Below are 25,215 nucleotides of genomic sequence, written 5' to 3'. Positions count from 1 at the left end.
AACTTCAAAGAGTGCCCCAAAGTTTCTACCGGAGAGTCAAGACGAAAACGTGTGCCTTCCCCTTTGCATAAGTTCACGAGGTCACGGAACTCGCAAGTTGATCACCAAAACATACATCAAGTGGATCACGTGGTATCCCATTGTCACCACAGATAAGCACATGCAAGACATACATCAAGTGTTCTCAAATCCTTAAAGACTCAATCCGCTAAGATAACTTCAAAGGGAAAACTCAATTCATCACAAGAGAGTAGAGGGGGAGAAACATCATAAGATCCAAATATAATAGAAAAGCTCGCGATACATCAAGATCGTTCCACCTCAAGAACACGAGAGAGAGAGAGATCAAACACATAGCTACTGGTACATACCCTCAGCCCCGTGGGTGAACTACTCCCTCCTCGTCATGGAGAGCGCCGGGATGATGAAGATGGCCACCGGAGAGGGATTCCCCCCTCCGGCAGTGTGTCGGAACGGGTCTAGATTGGTTTTCGATGGCTACAGAGGCTTCTGGCGGCGGAACTCCCGATATATTCTGCCCCTCGATGTTTGTAGGGTATATGGACTTATATAGCCGAAAGAAGTCGGTCAGGGGAGCCACGAGGGGCCCATGAGGGTGGGGGCACACCTAGGTGGGTAGGGCGCGCCTCCCTGCTTCGTGGCCACCTCGAAGCTTCCGTGACGTCTAGTCCAAGTCTTCTGGATTGCTTTCATTCCAAAAATAACTCTCCCGAAGGTTTCATTCCGTTTGGACTCCGTTTGATATCCCTTTTCTTCGAAACACTGAAATAGGCAAGAAAACAACAATTTGGGCTGGGCCTCCGGTTAATAGGTTAGTGCCAAAAATAATATAAAAGTGTAAAATAAAGCCCATAAATATCCAAAACAGATAATATAATAGCATGGAACAATCAAAAATTATAGATACGTTGGAGACGTATCACTTGGTGACTCACTTTAACATTCAGATACGCCAACAGGATTATCCTTTACCTAAGGTTTATTTAGATCATCAGCCTATGGAGCACCACCCATTTATTGCTAGTGGTTACCCTAACATTCCTATTACTTATAACTTGGTTTTTAGTGTGAACACTCGTGATATTATCCCATTGCCTACACCTGCTTTGTTTGATCCTATTGCCAGGGGTGGATACAAAATTTTGCGTGAGGACATCGTCGCCTACCGGAACAAACTAGCTGTAACACTGGTGGAGCCTCAGTAGTGGGATCCTCAGGTGCTAGCTCCTCAACATTTCAACATAGGACCCCGTGGTTTCTTTGAGTGGCCCTAGACCAAGTTAGGCCAAAATCCTAAGCTTGGGGGAGTACGTATTTCCACCGACATTACATTCATGTTCACATATTTCACTTCAGTTGTCGGTGTTCACACATTTTCATTGTATTATCCATGCTAAATTTATTTTCTCGCTTTCTTCTTGTGTGTTTGAAATACTTGAGAAAATCCAAAAATACTTCCTGCTTCTTTTTTTATTTTTCTTTCTAGCATAGTTAGCTGTAGTATCTAAAAAGAAAACCCAAAAAGATTTCCTTGTTCTTATTTTGCATGTTGGGAGCTTTCCTGTGTAAATAGTTTTTTCTCGTTTTTGCTTTTCCCTTTTTATTTGCATTCTTTCGGAAAACCAAAAACTCCAAAAATATTTCCGTGTGCTTCTATGAATTTCTTTTCTTTCTTTTGAGTCATACCGAGGAGAAGACCATGATGAAAATGTTGAGTAGCTCTCATATGCATTATTGTTGATCTAATAAAGAGCCCATTTTACCTTGTCTTCTCCTTTTGAATAAAATGTTTGCAGATTCCATCTTAGTCCACAACACTCTTGCACTATTATTATTTTCATATCGTTCGGTCGTGCAAGTGAAAGGCAATAATGTCGATATTTGATGAACTGGCCGTGGCAGAGAGAAACGGGTATGAACTCGACTTGTTCTGTTTTTGTAAATATGTTTAACCTAGTATCCATGATTCAACCTATTATGATCAAACATGTTTGCAATGACAATTAGAGATTATAGTTTCTCATGCCATGCATATGTAGCTAGGAGTGGATAATGATTTATCTTAGATGTCAACATTGCGTTAAAATGATTTTCATGTAGTATGATGGTATGGTATCCTCCTCTGAATGTTCGAGTGGCTTGACTTGGCACATGTTCATGCATGTAGTTGAATCAAAACCAACATAGCCTCTATGATATTTATGTGCATGGTGTTCATATCCTACTCATGCTAGTATCCAATGTTACTTATGCATAATGCATGTTCATGACCATTGTTGCTCTCTACCTGGACGCTTCTCAACCTATTTGCTAGCCTTCACCTGTACTAAGCGGGAATTCTGCTTGTGCACCATAAAACCTTGAACCCAAGTTATTCCAGATGAGTCCACCATACCTACCTATATGCGGTATTACCCTGCTGTCCTAAGTAAATTTGCAAGTGCCACCTCTAAAAACTTCAAATAAATATCCTTTTTGTGTGCCTGGATCGTTCATAGAGCGACAAGAGGTAGTCGCTATCTTCCATGCTGAGCGGATTAATCTCAGGATGAGTGTTTATTCACTCTTCATTGCACGAGAAAGGGGCGGTAATAGGGATTCCCAGTCCCGAATTGAAAAAAGAAAGAGCTTTCAAATAATCAAACAAAAACTCTTATAGAGTCATAACCTTTACTTTATCATTTGGGAACCGCCACTAATGTGTTTAGCATGGAAGATATTGATAACTAATGGTCGCGAAGTAAACAAGAAGGGTGCACCTCTCAAAATTACATTTACCTCTGTTTTAAAACTTGAGGTCTGGCACCTCTGCAAATCACTGCTTCCCTCTGCGAAGGGACTATGTATTTACTTTTATGATGGGTCATCACCTTCTAAAACAAGCGCCAGAACCTGAGAGCACTGCTGTCATGACTTATGCATTGTGTATAGCTAATGTTGGATGCATCATTACTGGATCTTTTCTACCATTGATAACCCACAAGTATAGGGGATCACAATAGTTTTCGAGGTAGAGTATTCAACCCAAATTTATATATTCGACACAAGGGGAGCCAAAGAATATTTGAAGGTATTAGCAGCCGAGTTGTCAATTCAACCACACCTGGAGTTTAATTATCTGCAACAAATTGATCAGTAGCAAAGTAATATGATAGTTTTGATAATAGTAGCAGCAACAATCACTACTAGGAAAAGGGCTATAGATGATATGGCCACTAATGGCGCACCAGACATGTGGTGCGCCATTACTATATTCTAATGGCGCACCATGTGTTGGTGCGCCATTAGTAATATATTACTAATGGCGCACCTGGTGTGTGGTGCGCCATTAGTAGTTTTGAAAAAAAATTAAATTTTTTTTGTTACTAATGGCACACCGTGGTATAGTGTGCCATTACTAGTTGACATAGTAATGGCGCACCACACCCACCGTGCAATATTAGTAGTTTGAAAAAAAAATAAAAAAAAATTGTTAGTAATGCCGAGCCCCACCTCCCCTCGCCCCGTCGCCCCACCGTCCCAACCACCCGCCGCCGCCGCCAGCCGCCACCGCCCCCTGGCCCCACCGCCCCTCGCCCCGTCGCCCCCACCACCCGCCACCGCCCCGACACTGCCGCCTCGACCCCCGCCGGACTCCACCCCCGCCGCCCCCGCGCCCCCGCGCCCCCACCCCCGCCGCCCCGACCCCCGCCGGACTCCTCAACGTCTTCGCCTTCCTCCTCGCCGTCGGCGCCGAGTAGCGACGCAGCACCGTACACCCCCCGACCCTCCTCCTCCCCTTGCCCCTCCTCCTCCCCCGCCTGCGCCGGGGCTGATGGCCCCTTCTCTGTCTCGCAGGCAAGGTCTCTAGCGCCTTTACGACACCGACGCCTCCACCGTCTACGGCGTCTGCGCCTTCTTCGACCTCCGGCCACCGCGGCCTCACCGTCGATCCGCGTCACCTTGTCAACCCCGGCCCCGCACGAGCTCGCCATCGTCTTCCTCTCGGTGAGCTGCACCGGTTGCCCTCCCCCCTTCGATTTCATCGCCGTAGAGTGTCGCACCACCGCGCCCCAGCTCCTGGTTGCCGCCCCCTGTGGTCGTGCTCCCCTCGGCCCCTGGCCGCGCCCTGGCCCCACCCAGGCATGCTCACCACACCGCGACCGCGCCTCCACTACGCTCGGGCCGCGCCTCCACTATGTATTTTGTCCAGCCATTGTTTTTTAGTGCAAATTTCTCGTGTATGTGTGTGTGGTCGATTCTATTCTTCTTAACCTTGTGTCTTGTGTGATCGATTCTATTCTGCCTAAGTGGATGGAGCATCTGTAGATGCAGGTGCTTGGTTAGCGTAAATTGCAGGGTGCAAGGGAGGGAGTTAGTACTGATTATGGTAGGATTATGGTAGGATGAGTGTCATAAAACTTAAACATGCTGCCAATCTTGTGGGTTCCTTTGTACCTTGAGATCGTTCCTTGTTGGCAAAATGCAGTTTCCGTAAGACATAGATCTCTCCTTCGTAGCAGCCTTACAAATGTGTGTAAATCTAACCGGTGGAATGCATAACATGTAGCTAAGCAGCCTGAAAGCAGACACAGTGCAGCAAGTGTCAGTGGTAATTTTTTCTCTTTCTTGGAAAGGTGGACACCAGGATCTCTTGGCATTAGTTAGGGATGATAACCCATTCATGAGGTGGGTGACCTGGCTATCTGGCTTAAGTTGGAGGCTGCAACAGAAGAGTTCATTCAGAAAAAAATACAGGCTTTAAAGATGTTTGTGAGTTTCTAGTTCCAAGGTATCAAGAGGAAGACAAGTCTTCTAGAATTGTTAAATCTAGTGATGTGATTAAAGATGACATTGCTGCTGAACCTAGTGACACCAAAAAAGCTGATGTGTCTAATGGTAATTAGTCTCTGAATTTTGACAGTGCAGACTACTTCTTTTCATACCTATGTAGCTTTATCTCGCCTCATAATTTGAGTTTATTTGTTTTACTGATGCTATTTGTAAAATTGTAATTGCGCTTACGGATAATGCCCCTTGATTTTGCTTTCTGCCTAGACTAACTCTGTCTACAACCTCTTGCATGTATTTTTCCCTGATGTTTATCTAAACTGGTTTTTGTCCTTTTATTTATAAGTAACCAAACAAGTTTCTTCTACTTATAAAGAGTGCTGGAGCTCATGGCCTTGCCTAAGAAAAACCATCTATAATTGCTAAGTTTAGAATAATAGGTGAGCAACTTTGTCTCGGGTATACAATGCAAACTTCCAGACCGTAAGCTAGATACACTATTCAGCAAAAAAAATTGTCGCACTGATGTCCCATTCTGAAGTCTAAGTCCATGTATACTGACCAAGCCATCATACTGCTAGCTAGTTTTTTCTTTTCTTTAGATGAATGTTTTTATACTCCTAGCTAGTTGCCTACTTTGCATTTTTTGACGACTAGTGGTACTAATAAATTCAACTAGAGCCATCATATGTCCACAAGTGCATTGGTGTAGTTGATTATCTTTTGCTCAAAATTTATGCTGCTATAATGTTGTATGATAATGTTTTAAGGGTACTAATTGGTCTCTTCTGCTGCTTATCAGAGATGGGGGGAAGCAGCCACCGCCGCTTTGCCTCACCGGAGTACGAGTTGGATGCTTTCGAGTTCTTCAGTATCATACTTGGGACTTCAATATCAGCCACGAGGCAGGTATATAAAACGAGAGATCTCCCCTTCACCCATCTCATTATGATAACTCTGTTGTTTGCTACATCACTCCTTGTCCCAAATTGCAGAGGCTGCCTGACACTTTTATGAACATGCTAGGTGAAGATCTGCCAGATAATGTGAAGCTCCGACAGGCCGGCAGCGGGGTTCGCAGGCTGTGGGACGTGGAGTTGGTGATCGAGGAGGGCCACATGTACCTGTGCCGTGGCTGGGAGAAGTTCTACAGTGCCTACGACCTGCGGACCGGGTACTTTCTTCTCTTCAGGTACGACAATGACGCCACAATGCTCATCATGAAGGTTTTCAACGCGACTATGTGTCGCATGCGCTACGCTGACGACGAAGATGCCAGTGCATTCTGCCTCTTCTTATTCCTCTACATTTGGCTTTGTCTCACATCGATTGTTAATGGTCATTGTTGCATTTGGACAAGCAATGGGAGTAGCAGCAGCGACACTGGCTACAGCCAAAGCAGCAGCGATTATGGCTGTAGCAAAAGCAACAACGATTCTGGCTTTAGCGAAAGCAGCAGCGATTCTGACAACAAGAAGGATGATCCGGACTGGAGTGGGGGAGAAGAGGAGCAGAGTGGGGATGAGGAGCTGCAGGATGACGATGGGCATCAGGCTGAGGATGACCTAGCGCTGGTGGTCGCTAACCAAGGGCAAGAGATTTGGTGGTGGCTGACCATGGGCAAGAGATGGTGGTGGCTGACCATGGGCAAGAGATGGTGGTGGCTGACCATGGGCAAGAGATGGTGGTGGCTTAGGATGACCTAGCGATGGTCATGCCTGTCCTGCCTGAAGGTGGCCTTGCGATGGTGGTGGTGCCTGACAATGACCACGCACCGGTGGTGGCACCGGCGATCCCACAGTTGGGCGACATGACCACGCCAATTGTGGTAGAAGACTACATCCCACAGCTGCCTCCACCGCCTCGCCGCTCTTGGCGCATCGGGCCGAGGAAGGAGAAGGAGAAGAACAATGATATATATATATATACTTAGTTACCTATGTTATCTCTAATATGCTTAGTTTCCTATAGGTTAGCTCCAAAATTACTTATGTTAGCACAAAATGATCAAGTTTACATAATAAGCTTATAGTCTTCTTCTTATTCTTCTTCTTTTCCAAAATGACATATGTTAGCTTGATTTTACCTAAGTTGGCTCTAATATGCTAACTTAGAGCTTATATGCTTAGTTTCCTATAGGTTAGCTCCAAAATTACTTATGTTAGCACAAAATGATCAAGTTTACATAATAAGCTTATAGTCTTCTTCTTATTCTTCTTCTTTTCCAAAATGACATAGGTTAGCTTCATTTTACCTAAGTTGGCTCTAATATGCTAACTTAGAGCTTATATGCTTAGTTTCCTATAGGTTAGCTCCAAAATTACTTATGTTAGCACAAAATGATCAAGTTTACATAATAAGCTTATAGTCTTCTTCTTATTCTTCTTATTCTTCTTCTAGTATTCTTCTAGTGTTCTTCTTCTTCTACTAGTATTCTTCTAGTCTTCTTCTTCTTCTCTTCTTCTTCTTCTTCTTCTTCTTCTAACTTCTTGTTTATCATTTTGCAGATTTGATTTAATTCACGGAAGCTTGCATGGATGGAGGGCTTATTTTCCATTTGTGTTTTTATTTTGTATCAATGTGAAACTTTTGTGAATTGATGGATAACGGTGTTGGATGATGAACAATGTGAAACTTTTGTAATATGTAACGATGTAACTATGTGTTGGCTATGTATGTATATATGATGAAACTTGTGTGTTGGATATGATTGTTATATGGATGCTTGTTGTATATATATGTGTTGGATATCTCATATGTGAAATAGTGACCAGAGATTAAGAAAAGAACGAATTTTTAAAAAAATTGTTACTAATGGCGCACTTCCATGTGGTGCGCCATTAGTATACCAGATACTAATGGCGCACTTCCATGTGGTGCGCCATTAGTATACCAGATACTAATGGCGCACCTGTGGGATACTAATGGCGCACCTGTGGTGCGCCATTAGTATACCAGATACTAATGGCGCACTTGTGGTGCGCCATTACTAAAATATACTAGTGGCGTGGTACTAGTGGCGCACCAGTAGTGCGCCATTAGTAGGCAAAACTGGTGCGCCACTAGTAGCCCTTTTCCTAGTAGTGAATAGTAACGGTAACAGTGATAGCAGTAATTTTGTAGCAAGCGCAATAGTGATGATAGCAGTAGTAACTTAGCAGGAACAATATAAGATAAATTTGTAGGCATTGGATCGATGACTTGTTGGATGATATTCATCATGAGATAGTTAAACCTAGGGCGATACGGCACTAGCTCAAGTTCATCAATATAATGTAGGCATGTATTCCGTAAACAGTCATACGTGCTTATGGAAAGAACTTGCATGACATCTTTTGTCCTACTCCCGTGGCAGCGGGGTCCTATTGGAAACTAAGGGATATTAAGGCCTCCTTTTAATAGATAACCGGAACAAAGCATTTACACACGGTGAATACATGAACTCCTCAAACTACGGTCATCACCGGGAGTGGTCCCGACTATTGTCAGTCCGGGGTTGCCGGATCATAACACGTAGTAGGTGACTATAACTTGCAAGATCGGATCTAGAACATGGATATAATGGTGATAACATAAATGGTTCAGATCTGAAATCATGGCACCCAGGCCCAAAGTGACAAGCATTAAGAATGGCAAAGTCATAGCAACATCAATCTTAGAACATAGTGGATACTAGGGATTAGGCCATAACAAAACTAACTCGATTACATGATGAATCTCATCCAACTCCTCACCGACCAGCGAGCCTATGAAGGAATTACTCACTCCCGGTGGGGAGCATCATGGAATTGGCGACGGAGAAGGTTGGTGATGACGAAGAACGAAGAGCCCCCCTCTCCGGAGCCCCAAACGGACTCCAGATCTGGCCTCCCGATGAAGAACATGAGGTGACGACGGCTCCGTCTCGTAGATCACGATAATTCTTTCTCCCTGATTTTTTTGGAAAAATAGTTATTTATGGAGTTGGAATCAGGTCTGCGGGGCCACCAGGTGGGGACAACTCACCTAGGCGTGCCAGGAGCGCGCATGTGGGGGGGGGGTGGTGGGTTGTGCCCACGTAGGTACCCCCCCTCCAGTGGGTCTTGGCTCTAGAAATTATTGTTTATTGTATAAAAATTCCTCGCAAAGTTTCGTTCCATTCAGAGAACTTTTATTTCTGCACCAAAACAACACCATGGTAGTTCTGCTAAAAAAAAGCGTCAGTCCGGGGTTAGTTTCATTCAAATCATGCAAATTAGAGTCCAAAACAAGAGGAAAAGCGTTAGTAAAAGTAGATACGTTGGAGACGTATCAACTCCCCCAAGCTTAAACCTTTGCTTGTCCTCAAGCAATTCAGTTGATAAACTGAAAGTGAAAATCAAAAACTTTTAGGAACTCTTTTGCTCTTGTTTGCATACATAAGCTTAAACAACACCAAGGTTTTCAACCAACATTATAACTAACCATGCCAACAATAATTCTTAAATATTATATTAACTCATATCTATAACATAATCAGCTAGCGAGCAATAATAAGATATCTCAAATGGCAACATGTTGTCAAAACAACTATGATATAATATGACAATAGTGGTATCTTGCTAGCCCTTTCTGAGACCGCAAAACATAAATGCAGAGCACCTCCAAAGTCCAAGTTGTCGGATTTCGGGTTTCGGCAGACCCTTGAGGTTCGAACACTGGGGTGCGCGCGGAGATTTCGCCTCCTACCTACTTGCGCCCCTCCGCCTTGCTAAGATCTGAGCTAAGGAAAGAACAACACGAGAGGCACAGGGTTTATACTGGTTCAGGCCACCGTTGTGGTGTAATACCCTACTCCAGTGTGTGGTGTGGTGGATTGCCTCTTGGGCTGATGATGATGAACAATACAAGGAAGAACAGCCTCGCGAGGGTCTGTTCTTAGCTGGGGGGATGAACTGCTGGGAGGAGTTTAGTCACCCTTCTCTCTCTCTCTCTCTCTCTCTCTCTCTCTCTCTCTCTCTCTCTCTCTCTTCTCGATTGCCCCCCCCACCTCTCGTGGGTGGCTGGTCCTATTTATAGAGGCCCTGGTCCTCTTCCCAAATATCGAGCGGGAAGGGAGCCAACAATGGTGGGCTAATTTGAAGGGGGACAGCTAGTACCAGCTATCCTGACAAAAGTAGTCTTCGCCTACACAAAGCTCTGGTGGTGACGCTGTCTTGGGCTCCACAATGACCTCCGTCTTGCAGTCCTCCTGGTCTTGGTCTTGTTGCACCGAAATGGAAACCTTTGCCTGATGCCTCGGTACTCCGCGGCTGCACTTGCCCCCTTTGCACCAAAGGGGAAAGGAGGACACTGCGCGGGCTGGCACCCGCCTGGCGCCCTTGGTCGTCATGGCTTGCGTCACGGGCACCTCATGAGGTACCCCGCCTTGATCTCTCCGCCTCCTCGCAAGCCAGCCTAACGAGGCCGTGCCTGAGGAAGCTTCGTGTTGTCCGCACCGCGAGGCTTGGCCCCTGGCGAGGGACTTGGGTCTGTGTTGATGAAGATGGGCCGTGCTGGGGCCCCCTTTGAGCCACGCCGCAGGCCGCAGGCAGGCAAGTCTGGGGACCCCCGTTCCCAGAACGCCGACAGTAGCCCCCGGGCCCAAGGCGCGCCCGGGCTTGGCCGTGCAGGGAGGCGAAAGGGCAAGAGCGCAGCGCCGCTGGCCCTAACAGCCTACGGTCTTGGGCGCCGCGTGGCGGTTGATTGGATGTGGGCATCTCCACTTCCCCATGGCGCCTCGGCAACTGCACGGATTGGACAAGTCCCTGCATGCAAAGCGGGTCATAATTACCTGCGATCGTGGGGACCTTCGGTTGGCCCTCGCCAGCTATAAGTACGGATCGCCGCGCGCCCTTCCAGTTCATCCCCCCTTGCTTCTCCCTCTTCTTCATGGCCCTGTCGAGGAGGTTCTCGGCTGCAGAGAAGGGAAGGCTCGCCAGGTTGAGCCTGCCTCTCCCCCGCCCAAGCGCGGCCGAGGGCACCCTCGCAAACATCCTGTGGCCACCACGGCAGCTCCCCACGGCCGTGGAGACGATTTCCAGCACAGCGATGGGCGGATTGCTGCGGCCGGGGGGCGCGCTCCGGCTGCACGTCCCCCTAGGCCGCACTTTCGCGCTGTTGAGGTGCTGCCGGAGTTCGTCGTGTGGTCGGCGGAGCCGACTAGCACCCGGCTTCCACTTCCTCGCTTCCTCCTCGGCGAGCTCCCGGGCGGCCTCTGGCTTTAGGCCGACGGCTGCTGCAGCCGGGCCTCATGGGCTTCACTGGAGGTCTCCGCAGCCGGGAGCCTGGCTCTGGCCCGCGGTTGGCAGACGTTTGCCCGCGTGCGTGGCCTGAGCCGTCGGTGCACCCTGCACTTTAAGTTCGACGGCGATGCCACCCTCTACGTGAGGGTGTTTGGGGAAGATGGTCACCGCGCAGGGTGCTGCCCTGAGGGCGACGGCCACGGCCGGGAACCCAGCTCCGGCGATGATGGAGAGGGCAGCGCTTGCGTGGCTGGCGGCGCTCAGGGTTCCCCAAGCTTCTCCGGTTCTTCTTCAGGCGGCGACTCTTCTAGCGGTGGCCGCGGTCAGCCTCCACGCCGTCGTATCTGCTTGGGAGGTGGTAGCGTGTCCGCCCGCCGTCGCGCCCCAGTGAAGCGCGAGAGGGAGTCTGCCTGAGCCCCGGAGGCAGCTCGGGTCTTCCCTGTGGGCCGGTGTGAGGCGAGCTGCGCCTGATTTGTTCTTTCCTTTCCTTTTTCCTACGTAAAAAGACAGTAGTGTGGAGCCCCGTGGGGGCGTGTTTGGGTTATTGCTGTTAATCATCGTTTTGCTTCCGTTATCGTACCTTCCGGCTACGTGCCCGCGCGTGGATAGTTCCCGGCCCCAGCCGTGGGGGGGGGCGACCGAACCAGGCCCTGTGTTCATGTCGCGGTGCCCGTGGGGCATGGACTGGAGGGGTGCTCCTGTAATGGGCCCAGGTCGCGAACCCTTTGAACGACTAGGATAGGAACACTCGCGAGGGCGCTCGGCTGCCCCCCCCCCTCGCGAGGCCTTGCATAAGAGAAATCGATGTAGGAGAGTGAAAAGTCGAAGAACCACAAGCCAAAGATGGCAACAACTTCAATAAAACTTCAAATGAGAAGGAACGAGCCAACTACGGAAAGAAAATGAAAAGCTGCGTCCAGCACCTAATCTAGTCTTCGACGTCTTCTCACCAGCGCGGAGCTAAGTGCTGCCACTGGGCGTGGGAGGGAGCCCCAGGGCCTGAGGCCGGCGCTCCTGAGACTCCGGGGCGTGTACAACCCCAACTCATTATTACGTGAGAGTGTCACGGGCGGCGAGCTTCACAGGCGTTGGCCTTCTTCACAGGCTCCAGGCCTTTTCCAAAATGCGCCAGCTTCACAGACATTCGCCTTCTTCACAGGCTCTGGGCCTTTTCCAAAACGCGACAGCTTCATAGGCATTTGCCTTCTTCACAGGCTCCGGGCCTTTTCCAAAACGCGACAGCTTCACAGGCATTCGCCTTCTTCACAGGCTCTGGGCCTTTTCCAAAACGCGACAGCTTCACAGGCATTCGCCTTCTTCACAAGCTCTGGGCCTTTTCCAAAACGCGACAGCTTCACAGGCATTCGCCTTCTTCACAGGCTCTGGGCCTTTTTAGGGGTAGAACCTCCGGAGGTGCTGGATGTTCCATGCGTTCTGGACCGGCACCCCCTCCTGAGTCTCCAAGCGCGCGGAGCCGGGCCTGGAAACATGAACAACTTTGAACGGGCCCTCCCACATGGGAGAGAGCTTGTGCAGCCCCTCCCTGGAGAGGACCCGCCTGAGCACGAGGTCTCCTACCTCAAGAGTTCTGGGGCGGATGTTGCGGCAGTGATATCGCCGCAGTGCTTGTTGGTACCTTGCCGCTCGCAGCGCGGCTTCTCGGCGATGTTCCTCCCCCAACACGAGGTCCATCCCCCGCATGGCATCCTCCTGCGCCTCGTCGAACGCCAGGACCCGCGCGGAGCGACGTCTGACCTCATGAGGGAGGACCGCTTCGGCTCCGTAGACCAGGAAGAATGGGGTCTCTCCAGTTGGCTTGGTCGCGGTTGTGTGGATGGACCACAACACGGACTAAAGCTCGTCGTACCAACCTCTGCCGCAGGCCTCCAGCTTCTTCTTGAATGTCCTGGTCTTGAGGCCCCTCAGGACCTCTGCGTTGGCTCGCTCGGCCTGGCCGTTGCTTCGGGGGTGCGCCACCAAAGCGTAGCATATCTGCGTTCCAAGGTTAGCACAGTATGTTTTGAAGAGGTTACTGGTGAACTGCGAACCGTTGTCTGTGATGATGCGGTTCGGCACCCTGAACCAGCTCACGATGCCCTTGATGAACTTGACCGCGGTACCCGCGGGAATGGTGCGGACAGCCTCTACTTCAGCCCACTTGGTGAACTTGTCCACGGTGATGTAGAGGTAGCGGTAGCCCCCTGGCGCCCGAGGAAACGGGCCCAAGATGTCCAGCCCCCAGACTGGGCCATGAGAGGGGTATAGTCTGCAGGCCTCCTGCTGGCTGATGGATCTGCTTGGCGTGGAACTGGCAGGCCTCACAAGCTTTCACTAGTTCGACGGCGTCATTGAGTGCGATGGGCCAATAAAACCCACTGCGGAACGCCTTGCCGACGAGGGTCCGTGATGATGAATGATGTCCACAGTCTCCGCCGTGTATATCTTCCAGCAGTTCCTTCCCTTGCTCCCTGGAGATGCAGCGCAGGGATACATCGTTTGGTCGCTTCCGGTAGAGCTCTCCATCCTTGATGCAGTATGCCGTGGCCTAGCGTGCCACTCGCTCCGCTCCCTCCTCCTTCTCCGGCAGGGTCCCTTGTGTTAAGTAACTCCGGAGCTCCGTGATCCAGCATCCCTCCTGAGGTTCCATCGTCAGGAGCAGGCGTGCTCCTGAGGCTGGGCCACAGGCCGGAGCTCCTGAGGCAGGTGGCCGGGGGAGCTCCTCCCGAGGCTGAGCCGTGTTCGACAATGACGGCAGGGCTGAGGGCTTGAAGAGCCGCTCCTTGAAAACGCCAGGCTCCTGAGGTAACCGCCTGGACGCCTGTCTGGCGATGTCGTCGGCCTCCTGATTGGTGCCACGGGGCACATGCTGCAACTCCAACCCCCAGAACTGCTTCTCCATCCTGCGGACCTCTGCAAGGTAGGCTTCCATGTGCTCATCTTTCGGCTCGTACACCTTGTTGGAGAAATTGACAAGGAGCTGCGAATCGCCCTTGATGGTGAGGCGTTTCACTCCCAGGGCAGCTGCGGCCTTCAAGCCCGCTATTAAACCTTCATACTCCGCTATGTTGTTGGAGACCTTTTCACCTTGCTGGAAACAGAGCTGCACAGCGTAGTAGAGCTTGTCCTGAGTGGGCGATATAAGCACCGCCCCAGCCTCAGCGCCATGCCTGGGGAACGCCCCATCGAAGCACATGACCTAGCCTTCTGGCGCCTCGCTTCCCGGGGAGAGGGACCGATCCTCGTCTGCCTTGAGGCCTGGTGCCTCCGTCCATTCTGCCACAAAATCCGCCAACGCTGCTCCCTTGATGACTCTGGTCGTGCTGAATTCGAGCTGAAATGCTTGCAGTTCTATGTTCCACTCAGCAACCCTTCCAGCTGAGTTAGGGCTCCTGAGCACTCTCTCCAGGGGGTATGACGAGACGACCTTGATGGGGTGACCCTGAAAGTAGTGCCGCAGCTTGCGCGAGGCCACCAGTAGTGCAAGGAGGAGTTTCTGAGGCATGGGGTACCGTGCCCTTGCATCCCGCAACACCGTGCTGACGAAGTACACTAGGTGCTCAACGAGGTTGGGTGCGTCAGTGCTGGCAGCTCCCTTCGGAGACCATGGCGCCTCTTGAGGCGATGAGGCCTCCTGAGACTAGCCATCTGGGAGAGGGGCCTCTTCCGCCTCCGGCGCACTCCTCTGCGGCGGCTGATCCTCCTCATCCGTGGTGGCGGTTTCTGTGGGCCTTCCTTGTTCCTGTTCTGCCTTGTCCCGGGCTGCTGCCGCGGTTTTGATTCGACGCTCCTCTCTAACTGCCACCAGGGCTGCGCTGGCGGAGTAGGGAGTGACGGCGAGGTAAAGCACCAGGGGCTCTTGAGGGCGCGGAGCCACCATGACCGGTGGGCTGGTCAGGTATCTCTTGAGATCCTGGAATGCCTTGTCGACCTCTTCAGTCCACTCAAAGGGCCCCTTTTTCTTCATTAGCTGGAAGAAGGGCAGCGCTCGTTCCCCCAACTTGGAGATGAAGCACCCTAGCGCGGTCACGCGCCCCGTGAGCTTCTGCATTTCTCTGAGGGTCTTTGGCGGGCTCATGTCTTCCACCGCCTTGACCTTTTCCGGGTTAGCCTCGATGCCTCGGTGGGACACAAGGAAACCCAAGAGCTTGCCCGAGGGGACTCCGAACACACACTTCTCTGGGTTGAGCCATAGGTTCACTGCGTTGAGGCTCGCGAAGGTTTCCTCCAGGTCTTGTATCAAGGTCCTGGCCTCCCGAGACTTTACCACAATGTCATCGACATAAGCTTCAACATTCTTCCCGAGCTGCGGGCCCAAGGTGATGTGCATCAGCCACTGAAAGGTTGCCCCTGCGTTACGCAGCCCGAATGGCATGCATGTGTAGCAGTACACCCCACACGGGGTTAGGAAGGCTGTCTTTTCGACGTCTTCTACCGCCATCTTGATCTGGTGATACCCAGAGAAGGCATCCAAGAAGCATAGCAGGTCGCATTCCGCGGTGGAATCGACGATCTGGTCGATGCGGGGGAGCGGGAACAGATCTTGCGGGCATGCTTTGTTGAGGTTGGTGAAGTCGACACACATGCGCTCCTTCCCTCCCTTCTTTGGCACGACAACAGGGTTGGCCAACCAATCCGGGTATCGGACCTCGCGAATGACCCCAGCGGCTTCTAATTTGCGGGTCTCTTGGACGATGAAGGCCTGCTTTTCTATGGACTGCCCCCTGGCCTTCTGCTTCACAGGGCGCATGTTGGGGCACACGTTGAGGTGATGCTCGATTACACTCCTAGGGATCCCTGCCAACTGGTCAGGCTTCCAAGCGAATACCTTCTTGTTTGCGCGCAGGAACCCGACAAGGGCCTCCTCCTGCTCGGGTTCGAGGTTGGCGCCTATGGTGAAAGTGGCGTTGGTGGACCTGTCCTCATCGATGGGTATCTGCTTGGTTTCTGCCTTGTCTTGGGTGAACAACTGTTTCTTCTTGGCGGGTGCAGCCCCCTTGGGCTCGGGGGTCTCCAAGTCGGCGGGCTGTGCCGACGCCGCCGTCTTGAAGGCGAGCTTGAGCACCCGCAGCGCATGTCCGGTGTCCCCGTGCACAGTGAGGACACCGCTGCTCCCGGGCATCTTCATGAGGTTGTACGCCAGGTGCGTGGCGGCCATGAACTGGGCCAGCGCTGGGTAGCCGAGGATGGCGTTATAGGGGAGGACGATGGGGGCGATGTCAAAGTCGACCAGCTCCGTGCGGAAGTTGTTGTAGGTGCCGAAGGTTACTAGGAGCCGGATCTGTCCCAAGGAGCTGGATGACCCGCCCCCAACGCCTGAGAAGGGCCGGCTGGGTTGCAGCCGTTCCAGGGGTATGCAGAGGAGGTTGAAGGCCTCGACCGAGAGCACGCTGAGGCCCGCACCGCCATCAATGAGAGTTCTGGTGACGGCCACCTGGCAGATGGTGGGGGTGCACAGCATGGGGAGCGCACCCGAGCAGGCCGAGTTGGAGGGGTGGTCCTTCGAGCTGAAGGTCAGGCCGGTCTCGGGCGCCGCCCGGTCCGGGAGAGCCCCCTGCCGCGTGGAAGCGGCGCTGACCCGGCGGATGAACGGCTTGACATGGTGACTTGTAGGCGGCGCCTGCGAGCCGCCCAGGAGGGCCGCGATGACCGGGGGTGTTGGTGTAGCGTGATGGGCGGGGAAGAGGCTGCGGGGCTCTTCCCGAGAGGCCACGGAGGCTGCCGGCAGGTGGAGCAGCCATGTGCGCGGAGCGCTGGTGAGGGCCATGGGGAGCCAGTTGGCCACGACCCTATCGCCACCTCCGGCTTCGAGGAGGGCCTCCTCGCTCGCCAGCAAGAAGGCCAGCGGATCTGTCGCGCCGCCGTAGCGCGGCGGTGTCGTTGGCTTGAACTTGTCCGGCCACCGTACCCGTTGCAGGGCTGGGGCCAGGGCTCGGAGCCCCCTGACCCTCGTGCTGGCGCCGGCGGCCGGAGTGGGCGACGCGGTACTCATCGCGAGGCAGGCTGTGGCGGTGGTGGAAGAGAAAACTCCGGCGCACCCCTACCTGGCGCGCCAAATGTCGGATTTCGGGTTCCGGCAGACCCATGAGGTTCGAACACTGGGGTGCGCGCATAGATTTCGCCTCCTACCTACATGCGCCCCTCGGCCTCGCTAAGATCTGAGCTAAGGAAAGAACAACACGGGAGACACATGGTTTATACTGGTTCAGGCCACCGTTGTGGTGTAATACCCTACTCCAGTGTGTGGTGTGGTGGATTGCCTCTTGGGCTGATGATGATGAACAATACAAGGAAGAGCAGCCTCGCGAGGGTCTGTTCTTGGCTGGGGGGGATGAACTGTTGGGAGGAGTTCAGTCACCCTTCTCTCTCTCTCTCTCTCTTCTCGATTGTCCGACCCCACCTCTCGTGGGTGGCTGGTCCTATTTATAGAGGCTCTGGTCCTCTTCCCAAATATGGAGCGGGAAGGGAGCCAACAATGGCGGGCTAATTTGAAGGGGGACAACTAGTACCAGCTATCCTGACAAAAGTAGTCTTCACCTGCACAAAGCTCTGGTGACGCTGTCTTGGGCTCCACAATGACCTCCGTCTTGCAGTCCTCCTGGTCTTGGTCTTGTTGCACCGAAATGGCAACCTTTGCCTGATGCCTCGGTACTCCGCGGCTGCGCTTGCCCCCTTTGCACCAAAGGGGAAAGGAGGACACTGCGTGGGCTGGCACCCGCCTGGCGCCCTTGGTCATCATGGCTTGCGTCACGGGCACCTCATGAGGTACCCCGCCTTGATCTCTTCGCCTCCTCGTGAGCCAGCCTAACGAGGCCGTGCCTGAGGAAGCTCCGCGTCGTCCGCCCCGCGAGGCTTGGCCCCTCGCGAGGGTCTTGGGTCTGTGTTGACGAAGATGGGCCGGGCTGGGCCCCCCTTTGAGCCACGCCGCAGGCCGCAGGCAGGCAAGTCTGGGGACCCCCGTTCCCAGAACACCGACACAAGCAGCGACTAAACATTGTAATTCATGGTAGAAAAGATCTAGTCATGATGCATCCAACATTAGATATACACAATGCATAAGTCATGACAACAGTGCTCTCAGGTTCTGGCGCTTGTTTTAGAAGGTGATGACACAACATAAAAGTAAATAGATAGTCCCTTCGCAGAGGGAAGCAGTGATTTGCAGAGGTGTCAGAGCTCAAGTTTTTAAAACAGAGGTAAATGATATTTTGAGACATGCGCCCTTCTCATTTAATCCACGACCATCAGTTATCAATATCTTCCATGCCAAGCACACTAGTGGCAGTTCCCAAGCGATAAAATTAAAGGTTTTGACTCCATTGGGAGTTTTTGTTTGATTATTTGTAAGCTTTTTTTGTTTGCAGTTTGGGACTGGGCATCCCTATTACCACCCTTTTCTCGTGCGACGGCGAGTGAATAAACACTCGACCTGAGAATAACCCGCTTAGCATGGAAGATACCGACCACCTCCTGTCGTTCCATGAATGATCCAGGCACACAAAAAGGATATTTATTAGAAGTTTTTGGAGGTGGCAAATGCAAATTTAATTAGGACGGCAGGGTAATGCCGCATATAGGTAGGCGTGGTGGACTCATCTGGAATAACTTTGGGTTCAAGGTTTTTGATGTACAAGCATAATTTCTCACTTAGTACATGCGAAGGCTAGCAATTAGATTGAGAAGCGGCCAGCTAGAGAGCAACAATGGTCATGAACATGCATTATGCGTAAGTAACATTGGACACTAGCATGAGTAGGATATGAACACCATGAACATAAATATCACAGAGGCTATGTTAGTTTTGATTCAACTACATGCATGAACATGTGCCAAGTCAAGCCACTCGAACATTCATAGGAGGATAGCATATCATCATACTACATCACAATCATTTTAACACAATGTTAATATCCAAGATAAATCATTATCCACTCCTAGCTACTTATGCATGGCATGAGAAACTATAATCTCTATTTGTCATTGCAAACATGTTTAATCATAATGGGCTGAATCATGGATACTAGCTTACACATATTTACACAAACAGAACAAGTCGAGTTCATACCCGTTTCTCTCTGCCACGACCAGTTCATCGAATATTGTCATTATTGCCTTTCACTTGCATGACCGAACGATGTGAAAATAATAATAGTGCAAGAGTGTCGTGGACTAAGCTGGAATCTGCAAACATTTTATTCATCAGGAGAAGGCAAGGTAAAATGGGCTCTTTATTAGATCAACAATTATTCATATGAGAGCCACTCAACATTCTCATCGTGGTCTTCTCCTCAGTACGACTCAAATAAAAAGAAAAGAAGTTCATAGAACACATTGAAATATTTTTGGAGTTTTTGGTTTTCTTAAACAAGCAAATAAAAGGGAAAAGCAAAAATGAGAAAAACTATTCACACGAGAAAGCTCCCAACAAGCAAAACAAGAACAAGGAAATCTTTTTGGGATTTATTTTTAATATTACAACTAAGCATGCATAGAAAGTAAACTAACTACAACTAATTATTTTTTGGTTTTTCTAAAGTTTTTCAAACACACAAGAAGAAAGTGAGAAAAATAAAATTAAGAATGGATGATACAATGAAAAAGTGTGGACACCGTCAAATGAAATAAGTGAACATGAATGTAATGTCAGTCGGAAACACGTAGTCCCCCAAGCTTAGGCTTTTGGCCTAACTTGGTAATCGATCAGAAGCCTGGATAGTAGTTGGGGTACTGAGGAGCGGGCATCCACTTGTTTTGGAACGCAATATTTCAAAAAAATTCCTACGATCACACAAGATCTATCTAGGGATACATAGCAACGAGAGGGGAGAGTATGTCTATGTACCCTCGTAGACCGAAAGTGGAAGCGTTTAATAAATGCGGTTGATGTAGTCAAACGTCTTCGTGATCCAACCGATCAAGTACCGAACACACGATACCTCCGTGATCTGCACATGTTCAGCTCGCTGACGTCCCTCGTACTCTTGATCCAGTTGAGGCTGAGGGAGAGTTTCTTCAGCACGACGACGTGTTGACGGTGATGATGAAGTTACCAGCACAGGGCTTCGCCTAAGCACTACGATGATATGACCGAGGTGTGTATCTGCGGAGGGGGGCACCACACACGGCTAAAACAATTGTCAACTTGTGTGTTCTAGGGTGCCCCTGCCCCCGTATATAAAGGAGCAAGGGGGAGGCTGGCTGGCACTCATGGGGCGCGCCCCCAAGTAGGATTCCTACTAGGAATAGGAATCCTATTCCTAGTAGGTTTCCAACAAGGGAAGAGAGGGAGAAGGAAGGAGAGGGAGAGAGGGAGAAGGAAAGGGAGGGGGCGCCGCCCCCTCCTAGTCCAATTCGGACTCCTAAGGGGTCGGGGGCAGCCCTAGGGCCCTCTCCTCTCTCTCACACAAGGCCCATGTTGGCCCATTAGTTCCCCCCGGGGTTTTCGATAACCCCCGGCACTCCGATATTTATCCGGTGACCCCGGAACTCATCCGGTGTCCAAATAACATCGTGCAATATATCAATCTTTATGTCTCAACCATTTTGAGACTCTTCGTCATGTTTGTGATCACCTCTGGGACTCCGAACTACCTTCGGTGCATCAAAACACATAAACTCATAATACCGATCATCATCGAACGTTAAGCGTGTGGACCCTACGGGTTCGAGAACTATATAGACATGACCGAGACTCATCTCCAGTCAATAACCAATAGTGGAACCTAGATGCTCATATTGGTTCCTACATATTCTACGAAGATTTTATCAGTCAAACTGCATAACAACATACATTGTTCCCTTTGTCATCGGTATGTTACTTTCCCGAGATTCGTTTGTCGGTATCTCAATACCTAGTTCAATCTCATTACCGGCATGTCTCTTTACTCATTCCGTAATGCAACATCCCGCAACGAACTCATTAGTCACATTGCTTGCAAGGCTTATAGTGATGTGCATTACCGAGAGGGCCCAGAGATACCTCTCCGACAATCGGAGTGACAATCCTAATCTCGATCTATGCCAACTCAACAAACACCATCGGAGACACCTGTAGAGCATCTTTATAATCACCCAGTTATGTTGTGACGTTTGATAGCACACTAAGTGTTCCTCCGGTATTCGGGAGTTACATAATCTCATAGTCATAGGAACATGTATAAGTCATGAAGAAAGTAATAACAATAAACTAAACGATCATAGTGCTAAGCTAACGGATGGGTCTAGTCCATCACATCATTCTCTAATGATGTGATCCCGTTTATCAAATGATAACACATGTCCATGGCTAGGAAACTTAACCATCTTTGATTAACGAGCTAGTCAAGGTGAGGCATAGTAGGGACACTCTGTTTGTCTATGTATTCACACATGTACTAAGTTTCTGGTTAATACAATTCTAGCATGAATAATAAACATTTATCATGATATAAGGAAATAAATAATAACTTTATTATTTCCTCTAGGGCATATTTCCTTGAGTCTCCCACTTGCACTAGAGTCAATAATCTAGTTCACATCGTCATGTGATTTAACACCAATAGTTTCACATATTTATGTGATTAGTTGTAACGCCCTTGATGCGGCTATATCTCCCACGTGTCGAAGCACGACTTAGAGGCATAACCGCATTGAAAGCAATGTCGCAAGTGAGGTAATCTTCGCAAACAACCCATGTAATACAATAGGGGAAAAGATACATAGTTGGCTTACAATCGGCACTTCACACAAATACATGAATACAACATTACAACATCCAAATACAATCAAGGTCCGACTACGGAACCAAAATAAAAGAAGAACCCCAAATGCGACAAGGTCCCCGATCGACCCCAACTGGGCTCCACCACTAATCAACTAGAACGAAACAACACAAAGGACAAGATCTTCATCGAGCTCCTCCTTGAGCTTGGTTGCGTCACCTGCTCGGTAACATCAGCACCTGCAAACTGGTTTTGGAAGTAACTATGAGTCACGGGGACTCAGCAATCTTACACCCTCGCGATCAAGACTATTTAAGCTTATGGGTAAGGTAAAAGGTATGAGGTGGAGCTGCAGCAAGAGACTAGCATGTTTGGTGGCTAACATACGCAAATGAGAGCGAGAAGAGAAGGCAAGGCACGGTTGATAAAACTATGATCAAGAAGTGATCCTAGAACAACCTACGTCAAACATAACTCCAACACCGTGTTCACTTCCCGGACCCCGCCGAGAAGAGACCATCATGGTTACACACGCGGTTGATGTATTTTAATTAAGGTCAACTTCAGGTTTTCTACAACCGGATATTAACAAATTCCCATCTGCCCATAACCGCGGGAATGGCTTTCGAAAGTTCAAGTCCCTGCAGGGGTGTCCCAACTTAGCCCATCACAAGCTCTCACGGTCAACGAAGGATATTCCTTCTAGCGGGAAGACCCGATCAGACTCGGAATCCCGGTTACAAGACATTTCGACAATGGTAAAACAAGACCAGCAAAGCCACCCAGATGTGTCGACAAATCCCGATAGGAGCTGCACATATCTCGTTCTCAGGGCACACCGGATGAGCCAGACGTCGAGTGGGCCAGCCCAGAGTTGCCCCTGGTAGCTCCGGACATCGCTCAGTTTGGACCAACACTCAGAGGAGCACTGGCCCGGGGGTTTAAAATAAAGATGACCCTTGAGTCTGCAGAACCCAAGGGAAAGAAAAGGCTAGGTGGCGAATGGTAAAACCAATGTTGGGCCATGCTGGAGGAGTTTTATTCAAGGCAAAATGTCAAGGGGTTCCCATTATAACCCAACCGCGTAAGGAACACAAAATCCAGGAACATAACACCAATATGACGGAAACTAGGGCAGCAAGAGTGGAACAAAACACCAGGCATAAGGCCGAGCCTTCCACCCTTTACCAAGTATATAGATGCATTAATTAAATAAAAGGTATTGTGATATCCCAACAAGTAAACATGTTCCAACAAGGAACAACATCTCCATGTTCCAACAAGGAACAAACTTCATCTTCACCTGCAACTAACAACGCCATAAGAGGGGCTGAGCAAAGTGGTAACATAGCCAAACAACGGTTTGCTAGGACAAGGTGGGTTAGAGGCTTGGCTTAACAATATGGGAGGCAAGATAAGGAAGTGGTAGGTATCGCAGCATAGGCATAGCAAAAGAGTGAGCAACTAGCAAGCAAAGATAGAAGTGATTTCGAGGGTATGGTCATCTTGCCTGAGATCCCGCAAGGAAGAAGAACGAGTCCATGAAGAAGGCAAACGGACGTAGTCGAACGGGTCCTCACAAACGCGATGTTCTCGGAACCAACCCGAAGAAGCAACACCGGAAAGAAGCACACAACATGGTAAACAACCAACACATAATCATGGCATGATGCACAATCAAGTATGATGCATGTCCGGTTTAATGAAGCATGGCATGGCAAAAATACACAAACAACCCTACAAATTAAGTGGAGCTCAATATGCAACTCCGTTGCATATTGACGAAACACCACATTCAAGTTATTTAGTTCGATCTTGTTTATGTACCCAACAATATTAAATGTTGTTAGCATGGCAAGAGGTGAAGCAAAACAAAACTACCTATCTAGGCAAGTTTAAATGAGGCCGGAACAACAAACAACAAGTCCGGAAACTCCTCATATGCATTTTTTAAGGTTCGGTACTGTTCTGCCCTAAACACAATTTTAGAGTTGTTAAGCATGCAAAGTGAAGCCACCATGTTAAACTAGGCAAAATTCTACCCCATTTACATATAAAGTTTATTAAATTCGGAGTTACGGTTATTTAGTTATAAATTAAAGCATTTTAGCATGGCATAGGAGCAAATTTAAACAAACAACATTTTAGACATTTTAAACATAGATGAAAGTTGCATATTATTAAACTAGACAAAATTCTAAGAAACTTTCATATTAAGTTTGTTTCAAACTGATGCACGGTTATTAAGTTATTGTATGCATGATCTACAAGGGGTTTTCTGTAAAATTGCAGTTTTCTGGAAATTAGCTAAATTCGCAGAGCCTAAAAAAACACTGGGCCGGATCTGCTGGCCCAACAACAGGAAAAAAAGGTGGGGCGCCAGGGTGTGCTCACATTGGGCCTAGGCCCAACTGGAGGAGGAGGCCGGGCAGCTGGGCCTCGCGCAGCGGTCAACGGGAGAAGGAGGACTCGGCGCCTGTCGTCGTCCTCGCGTGCTCGCACGCAGAAGCAGGGAACGGTGCGATGCAGAAGACGGCGAGGGAACTTGGGGCTCCGGGAAGACGGTGTGGGACGTCAGAAGCAGCAGAAGAGGTCGGGGATGAGGAATCCATGGCGGAGGCGGCGAGATCCGGCGGATCTGGGCGGCGACGAGGTCAGTCTCTGGCAAAGCAGAGGCGCGGGGACGAGGAGGGCATCGGCTTCAGTCAAAGCAGGGCGCGGTGGTGGCTATGACTGCTCGCCGAAGAAAGGGCACGGGACTTGGCGCTAGAACTTGGAGGCGCGCTGGTCAACGCGAGGAACTGGACGAGGCGCTAGTCGTCAACGTCGAGCTTGACCCCGCCTGGATCGAGACGACCGTTGCAGTAGACGATGGTGCTGTTCGTTCCCTGTTAGAGAAGAAAAGAACGAGAAAGAGATCGAGATGTGAGAGGAGGAGAAAAGAAAAACAGAGGAAGGGAGGGAGAGACAGACGACGAGGGGTCCTGGTGGCTGCTGCTGCACGCCGGCAACGGTTTGCGCCTGGCGGTGGTCGGACGTGGAGGCGGGGCGGCCATGGTTGGAGCTTGGCGGCGCAGGTCCACGTGGGCACTCGAACAGGGCAGCGGACGGCGGGAACGGGACCGCGACTTTGCGGTGATGGGTGCGGTCAACAGGGAAGGAGGCTCTCGGACGGCACGGTGCGGCTTGGTGGTGGACTTCCATGGCTGGCGGCGCCATGATTGTAGGAGGCAGCTGTAGGAAGGCTCGGGCTCCTCTGGTCGCTAGTGGAATGGGTGGATCGGGGGGATTGGTTTTGGTTGGCTGGTGTGTGCAATCGAGGAGGGGATGGATCCCGAGAGGGATTTGGTGGAGTGGCGGCGGCGATGGGACAAACCCCCTAGAAATTAGGGTTGGCTTGATTTGGCAGGAGTTGGACTATATATATGGAAATAGGATTGTGGTTGGACCCTCCGATCGTAATCGGACGATCGCGAATAATATAG

General features: G+C 50.2%; 1 protein-coding gene across 1 annotated transcript; it reads left to right on the top strand.

Annotated features, from left to right (window-relative positions):
• The first annotated feature begins 1,019 nt into the window (after positions 1 to 1,019).
• Positions 1,020 to 6,497, top strand: LOC147985776 (uncharacterized). Its single transcript, XM_087541736.1, has 4 exons — positions 1,020 to 1,222; positions 5,562 to 5,700; positions 5,787 to 6,066; positions 6,148 to 6,497. The coding sequence occupies exons 1-4, from the start codon at positions 1,020 to 1,022 to the stop codon at positions 6,495 to 6,497; spliced, it is 972 nt and encodes a 323-aa protein (XP_087397862.1).
• Positions 6,498 to 25,215: the final 18,718 nt, after the last annotated feature.

This window comes from Triticum urartu, chromosome 2A (assembly GCF_056163025.1).
Source record: "Triticum urartu cultivar PI428250 chromosome 2A, HENAU_Tu73, whole genome shotgun sequence".
Taxonomy (NCBI): Eukaryota; Viridiplantae; Streptophyta; class Magnoliopsida; order Poales; family Poaceae; genus Triticum; species Triticum urartu.
Note: the sequence above shows the minus strand (reverse complement) of the source record. Positions and strands in the feature narration are given on the sequence as shown.